Source organism: Miscanthus floridulus, unplaced genomic scaffold, assembly GCF_019320115.1.
Source record: "Miscanthus floridulus cultivar M001 unplaced genomic scaffold, ASM1932011v1 fs_14_2, whole genome shotgun sequence".
NCBI lineage: Eukaryota > Viridiplantae > Streptophyta > Magnoliopsida > Poales > Poaceae > Miscanthus > Miscanthus floridulus.
Window position 1 is genome coordinate 12,074 of NW_027096277.1, and position 7,927 is coordinate 20,000.

Below are 7,927 nucleotides of genomic sequence, written 5' to 3' on the forward strand. Positions count from 1 at the left end.
TGAGATGTTATGTTTAGGAAATAGTAGCAAAAGATTCTGGAAGGAATGTCCGTCGGCGAACAGAAGAGGAGGATGAAGAAGGTGGCGACAGCCGTTCTGATGTATGTCTTCTTCTAGGACTAATATTTTGTTGTACATTAAAGTATGGAATTATTGATTTGTCAGCTACTACCTCCACCCCAAATAGCTACTTCTGGGTTTGTTTTAAGTCAAAAAACTATATGTTAACTTCAACCAAGTTTGTACAAAAATAATTAACATATATGATACCAAGTTTGCGAAAAAACTATACAGAGGGAGTAGTATTTATTGTTGAATCTGATTTATTTGATGCCTTGTAGGAAGAGAAAGAAAGGATTAGAGATCAGCAGGAAAAGGCCCAGCTAGAAAGGAACATGAGAGAAAGAGATGCAGCTAACACAAGGAAGGTAATTATCCAATTAGCTGATACTTCTTGCTTGTGTCTATTTCTTTTGGAGAACAAACAGATTATAGTCGTAGAGTTGAAAAGTATATTCCAAATGAAAACACAGAAGACCATAAAATCAAAATATGACAGGATCTTGATTGCCCAAATATGTATTTTGATCAGCACTTTCAGTGTTGATATTTTTTTATGCTCCAATTGTAGGAATACCATTTAGTTAGCAATATATCAAAGTTCAGGAAACATTTCTGCTTCTTGTGAGCTTTACAAAGTTAAAATGAATCTAACGAAGCTGTGCTTTCCCCTCACTCTGCCATCTGGCGGTAGCAATATATCACTGAGGTTAGTTCACAGTTTGATTGATGGTTCTGGGAGCCCAAAAATAGTAAGGTCACTTGTGAGTTTTGCAATTTTTACATGCTGAGAAACAACAATACCTCACAAAGTTCTTCCAGCAATCATGTTTCTGATCTTCTTAGTTTGTACCTTTATTCAGTTTTCTTAGAAAATAGCTGTCTTATAAGGGAGGTGTGATGTTTAATTGATTGTTCCTGGACATCCATATGAAGGGAGAAGGTGAACCTTTTTTTTCCCAGCTGGATCTTTTTCTCAAACCAGCAGAAGAGCTGTCCGTCATTATACTATATTAAGAAGATACAAAGTACAAAACAACCACAGCAGGGCATTTACACACACAACCCACACAACTAAACTCAAAAGATAATGAAGAAAAACCCAAGAGGGGTTATAGAAGTGCAAGGTAGAACACTTTTAAAGGATCTAGCAGAACTCCGAGCCAAAGGGATTCCAACCAACGCCTCCTGCACAACACCTTCCAGTGGAGCCCTCTCAAATCCCCTGATGCTAGGGTTTTTTCCTCGAAAAACATATTCGTTATGGTGTTCCCTAATGTTATCAAGTCGTCTAGTCGCTATGGGACTGACAGGACTAGTCACGATTAGTTGTCGACCTGAGCCCTGGTCGGTCCTAGTCGTCCTATATATTAGTGTCTCTCTCTCTCTCTCTCTCTCTCTCTCTCTGTGTGTGTGTGTGTATATATATATATAATATTATATGTTCTAGATTACAAATCAACCATGAAGATAACTCTATGGAGGTGGCTGCATGTAGGCTTGCAAATTGGGCTAAAAAACATGAGCTCAAGTGGTCTAAGCCATCCCAGATGCAGCCCATGTCCTAAGCTGCCCAGCAATTCCATTCTATTTCTGGTTGTCCACCACCTAGTTGTCCGACTAATCGGACGACCGGAAAACTAATCAGCCTAATTGAGTTGTAGCCCCTAGTCGAGTCCAGGATACTGACTAGGACGACTAATCACGATTAATCGGACGACTTGATAACACTGGTGTTCCCCAAGGGACCATGTTACCGACATGACCAAAGACCCTTGCACCAACGAGTATTAGCCAAAAGCATTGCCTTGAGACACCAATTTTGGTTGGATAGAAAATATTGGCTCCTGGGCAATGCCTGGACTAAACCAACTGACTGTAGGATTGCCCAAGCCTGTTTGGTGAGGATGCAACTGGATCTAGATATTGGTTCCTCTTATAATTATCTATTTTACTCCAGATGTTCTATGGACACAATCATGTTCCAGTCATGGATTTCGTGTATTCTAAATCACACTGAACTGTACTAGCATACAACAAGTTCTTCTTTTGAAGGAATCTTGTTGATGATTCCATACATTGCTTCTCTGTTTTAGAATCAATCATGTTGAAATGTTTTCTTCCCATAAAAAGAGTAGCTGGATAACAAGTGATGTGACTTACTTGATTTGTAAATTTTATGATTTCTAGAATGTAGATTTGGATGTGCCTTTTGGTTTAACGCATTAAGCCAAATAGTGACCTACTATTAACAGTAGTTGTTTCATTTTTTTCCACCACGGACAAACCGAATTTCATCGGACAAATCGAATTTCATTACTATTACGCAATGAAATTACAGGAGTTCAACGTACGCCATGTTACCACACAATTGTTGCTTCATGGGGGATAGCTTTACTTTGATTCTTAACCTTGTACATTTTTTTCTCTCGCCATTTGTAGTTTAATTTTTGTGTTATACTTGATGTATCTGGCAACAAATTTAATCAAGTTATTTCATGATTTGACCTCCATCTAGTCCACTAAATGTGCAGGGAAAGTTAGGTGCGACTGAGAATTCTAGAAAGTAACCATGAGAGCTTGATAATAAAATGGATAAATGTTCAGTTCACCTGTGTGCCAAGTCAATATATCTGGATAACTTTTGTGATGTTCCTTTTCTTAAGATAGTTTATGGGAAGGTTGACTCCTGATGGTTGGTCGTGATTCGTGCATCATTTGCCTACTAGATTTGCACAACACATTCTTCTGAATGTCATGACTTTATTTCTTTCTAAACATATTGTTTTATGTGAAGTTTTAAACTGATACTTTTGTTACTTGGTTTGTTTCCTTTAGTTGATGGAGCGACAATTATCTAAGGAAGAACAAGGTATGACGCTTGAACCTATATAGTTCACACGTCAGCTTAATTATTTATCTTCGCAGAATGTTATTGATACAAGGTCATTGACAGAAGAGCTTACTAGAAGATCTCAAGCAATGGACAAGAATGACACATCTGATCTGAGGTTTTCACCTTGCAACTCCAATTAGTTTTCAGTTGACTTATTGTCATAACTTTCTTTTGCTGTCTTGCCAATTGCTTTGATAATTAATTAGCTTAATTTACTTGATTCATTGCAATATTGAAAAAGCTTGTTACTGAAAATAATTGCCACATAACAATGGAACTTTCAAGTTAGGAAAAGAAAACAAACAATGCAATAAGAATTCAAGAGAAATTGTATTGAATTATGACTGGAAATAATTTAGCAGAAGTGTTGAATTGTGAGTCCAATTGTTCAATTTTTCTAATTTTTATGGAGGTTTCAACTTTGAGAGAAGCGGTAGAGTCTTACCGCCTGTGACCGGAAGGTCCCGGGTTCGAGTCGCGGTCTCCTCGCATTGCACAGGCGAGGGTAAGGTTTGCCACTGACCCCCTTCCCCAGACCCCGCACAGAGCGGGAGCTCTCTGCACTGGGTACGCCCTTTTTCAACTTTGAGAGAACTTGTTTCATGTCGAAAAAAACTTGACCAACCTAGGAGGAACTAGGTGTAATTACATCTTAGAAGCAATAGGCACTGATTAGAGTTGAAGAGGACTGAACCCTTGGTCGTAGGGGTGTACAACCATACCTCCCACCCAGCTAGGATTAGTTCCAACTTGTTGGTTCAGGAAAGTCAGCTACTTGCATCCTATTGATATTGTTGACAATCAAAATTTGCCAAAAGGGGTAAACCTGGGCTGATTCTGGGAAAACTTGTTTCCCGAATTGGACTTCACCATTGTGTTTATCTTGTCGAGACGATCAAAATGCATATATAGGAGGCCAAATTTGGAGTCTGGATGAGGAAATTACGTTCCATGGAAGATCCAGCCTGTGGAAACTGGTTTCCAAAACAGGATAAGCCAGTTTTGAAACCAGCCCAGATCTGTTTGAGTTGTGTTTTGGTACCATTGTAAGGGATCTCGACCCCGCACGGGAAAAGTCCACCCCACTATATAAATATAAAGGGCCATGGCCGATTGAGGGCATCCAGTCGATCAAATCAATCTATGGTTTTTTTAATCTTTTTACCTTTTATGGCTTTTACCTTTTCCTCTTTGCCCTAATCTCTTCCACCCCCCATATGCTGTTCTACAAGCATCTCGATGGTGGTTGTGAACGTCCTAGGTACCCTTGATGACCCTAGAACAACCCTAGGTGTGCCTGCCTGACGCGCTCCTTCTGGGTAGGCATTTCTAGGTTCTTCGTGGCAGATCTTCGCGCTTCGTCGGGAATAGATCCTCGAGCAGTCCTCATGCGATCTGAGCATGCTAGCCCTTTGGGTATAGGACCAGATTTGCGTCGACAGATATAATGAACCTTGTGGTGGATTATACATTCCATGCATCCAACCGAATGCTTAGATTCTATAGGTAGAATGGTGAAACCACAATATTGATTATTTACTTCTGATGCTTATGATTTGTGACTAGAACCAGGTATTGAGTAACATCTAAGTTTGAAACATATTTGATATGGTGGTGTTTCAGTAGAAGTTTGGTGTACTCAAAGAAGTAGGTGTAACAGATTAATAGTATAGATGAAACATGGACCCGTTCTTTCTCTTGGAAATTGAATGGTTGTTTGTGCCCACTAACAAATAATTACTGTGCTGCTTTTGTTATATAGTATTCTTGTATTCTTTAGGTACCATAATCGATGATTGTATTGCCTTTGCTACTGTTGCATGTCTTATAGTTATTTTCTTTAATCTGGACATTTACTTTATCCCCTTTGCTACTGTTGCATGTCTTAGGTACAAAGAAGATTCAAGTTACAAATCAAAAAGATTTTGAGATTACTTTGTAATGACTTCACTTTGTAATGTCTTTCTCTTTAAATCAATGTGCAGAAAATTCTCAAGGCAAGCATACCTGCAAAAGCGACGGGACAAAAAAATTGAGGAAATTCGGTCAGTACAAGAATACTTCTTATATGTGGGTTAATTACTGTAGATTTTGGTGTCTAGATGTTTGATTGTGCAGGTACTAACATTGTTTTTGTGATATATATGCAGTGATGAAATTGTGGACCACCAGTACATTTTTCAGGATGTGAAACTAACAGAGGCAGAAGAAAAGGAGTTGAGGTAACAACTAAATTAAGTCCTACTATGGAGATAAGATATCTCTGAAGCTAATTATGTTTTCCTTTTTGATTAGCTTTGTGCATACATTTCTAGACTCTGCATTCGCATGTAAACCCTGATATGAACTGGTTTGTGTCATTGCGTGTGTAGATACAAGATGGATTTATATGGTCTTATCAAGGAACATGTTGAGACTCCTGATGATGTTGGTGAGGTTTGTTTTCTTCTTGGATCGATTTGCTCATTTCATAAATGTTAGTTTGGATGTCTGATCACGTTTGATTATTTGAAGTGCATTAAAATATTCCAAATTCAGTGTCTGTATTAAAAAAAGACTCCACCTGCAGGGGTAAGACAGCCCCCGGGCATTGCATTATCTCACGCAGGTCGAGAAAACCCTGAACGCCTGCCGCATCCATACACAGCGGCACCATAGTCTATGTGAGAATGGCCACGATCGGGTCCAGACCTTTTCATGTGGGATAGAATTGGGAACAAACAAGCATGTATGTGCTGCACTAGTATCTAAAATTCTAGCTTACACATCGCCTTCATGGTGCCTAGAATGTGCATGGGGGGGGGGGGGGGGGGGGGGGGGGGGGGGGGGGGTAGGGCGCCGCGCCTCGTCACAGCGCCTCAAAAACCATGCTTAGGACCATACAACATGCTGTACACATGTTTATTAGTATCTTTAATGTCAACGAGTTTATATACATGCATTTCAGTACAAAATGCCTGAAGCTTATGACATGGGTGAAAATGTCAATCAAGAGAAGAGATTCTCTGTGGCCATGCAGCGGTACAGGTAAGGTCTACATTAGGACCCCTTATGTGCATGATTGCATGCAATTTTCTAGTTTATTCGTGCGTCCTGATATTTTCATGAACAAGCAGAGATCCTGAGGCCAAGGATAAAATGAACCCTTTTGCTGAACAGGAAGCATGGGAAGAACACCAAATAGGTGATGCTGTATATCTGAAACAAACTCCCACGTCTTTCAGCATGATCTCTTTAAGTGTTACCTATGGTCTTCACTATATATTTCGGAAGAGACTGACATGGAAGAAAACTATGTACTTATTCCAGGAAAATCGAAACTGCAATTTGGATCCAAAGATAAGAAGCCGTCTTCAGATGAGTATCAGTAAGTCGCTCTTTTTGTGCTAAGTTAATCAGTTGTGCCGCTAAAGAAAACCATTTGTCTTTTTATCCATTTATTCAAAATCTTGCCTCCTAAAGGGCTGCTTCAAATTATACTTTTGTGTGTGTGTGTGTGTGTGGGGGGGGGGGGGGGGGGGGGGGGGGGGGGGGCGTTGTGAATGGAAGTGCCTTGATGCTTTTGGATCACACTCTGAAGCCAGTGCTGGTTATAATATGCATTTTAGAGAGTTGTGTTATAAGCTCAGAGGCTACCCTACGAAGAACATGCATTGGAGCCTGGGTGCTCTATACGTCGGAGCCCTACAGTTTATTATTCTTAAACATGCAAGAGAGCTGTGTATCATTATATTAAGAAGAAATAAAGGGGAAAGATCCAAGGGAGGGAGGGAGGCTTGACCAAAGATCAATCTAGGCTCGGCAAAAGGGCTAAGAGGTGGGAAATTCCTCGAACCCTGTCCAGATCCAAAGTTATAGTTCACCATGGTGACGATATCGGCAAAAGGGCTAGGAAGGATACCTTTCGATATTTAGGATCAATGCTACAGAGGGACGGGGATATTGATGAAGATGTTAGCCATAGAATCAAAGCAGGGTGGATGAAGTGGCGGCAAGCGTCTGGTGTCCTATGCGACAAAAGGGTACCACAGAAGCTAAAAGGCAAGTTTTATAGGACGGCGATTAGACCTGCTATGTTGTATGGTGCAGAATGTTGGCCTACGAAAAGACGACATGTTCAACAGCTAAGTGTCGCGGAAATGCGTATGTTGCGTTGGATTTGCGGTCATACAAGAAAGGATCGAGTTCGGAATGATGATATACGTGAGAGATTAGGGGTAGCGCCAATTGAAGAAAAGCTTGTCCAACACCGGTTGAGATGGTTTGGACATGTACAACGGAGACCTCCAGATGCACCGGTGCGTAGCGGAATCCTAAGCCAGGACAGTAACATGAAGAGAGGCAGAGGAAGACCGAAGTTGACTTGGGTAGAGGCAATAAAAGGAGACTTGAAAGGATGGAATATACCCAAAGACTTAGCCTTAGATAGGAGTGCTTGGAAGACAGCTATTCACGTGCCTGAACCTTGATTGCTTCTGATGGGTTTCAACTCTAGCCTATCCCAACTTGTTTGGGACTTAAAGGCTTTGTTGTTGTTGTTGTTGTTGTGGTGACGATCTACCAAAACGGAGAGGAGAGGGAGGGACGAAAGGCCACAGAGGAGAAAGGAAGATCAGGAGATCAGGAGGTGAACTTGTGGGTGGGGAGGCTCTCACTCCACTTTCTCTCATCCTCGGTTCCAGTGCAGTGCCCATTAAACCTGAGTCCTGTGAGCGCTGGAACCAGCATGTTGAGGGCGTAGATCTACCCCTGTTCAACTGCAATGGTGACGATCTGGAAGGGGGTGGTGGTGGTGCTCCATTTGAGCAGGGGAAGGGGATGATTCATCGCCAGCAGAGGTGCTTTGGAGTGGTCACAGGATGACTGGATGAGAATACGAGACGGTTAGCCGAAAACAAGACGTATGGTCGGGCAGCCATGTTTGATTGGACGCGAAGTACCCAGACAAGCTGTTCTGCCGTGCAGGATGCT

At 41.3% G+C, this 7,927-nt stretch overlaps 1 protein-coding gene across 1 annotated transcript; it reads left to right on the forward strand.

Annotated features, from left to right (window-relative positions):
* The first annotated feature begins 10 nt into the window (after nucleotides 1-10).
* On the forward strand, nucleotides 11-6,348 carry LOC136530513 (pre-mRNA-splicing factor ATP-dependent RNA helicase DEAH1-like). The gene is made up of 10 exons (XM_066523241.1): nucleotides 11-101; nucleotides 342-428; nucleotides 2,899-2,932; nucleotides 3,006-3,071; nucleotides 4,942-5,001; nucleotides 5,107-5,178; nucleotides 5,329-5,392; nucleotides 5,904-5,983; nucleotides 6,073-6,140; nucleotides 6,266-6,348. The coding sequence occupies exons 4-10, from the start codon at nucleotides 3,043-3,045 to the stop codon at nucleotides 6,325-6,327; spliced, it is 435 nt and encodes a 144-aa protein (XP_066379338.1). The 5' UTR covers nucleotides 11-101; nucleotides 342-428; nucleotides 2,899-2,932; nucleotides 3,006-3,042; the 3' UTR covers nucleotides 6,328-6,348.
* The last annotated feature ends 1,579 nt before the right edge of the window (nucleotides 6,349-7,927 follow it).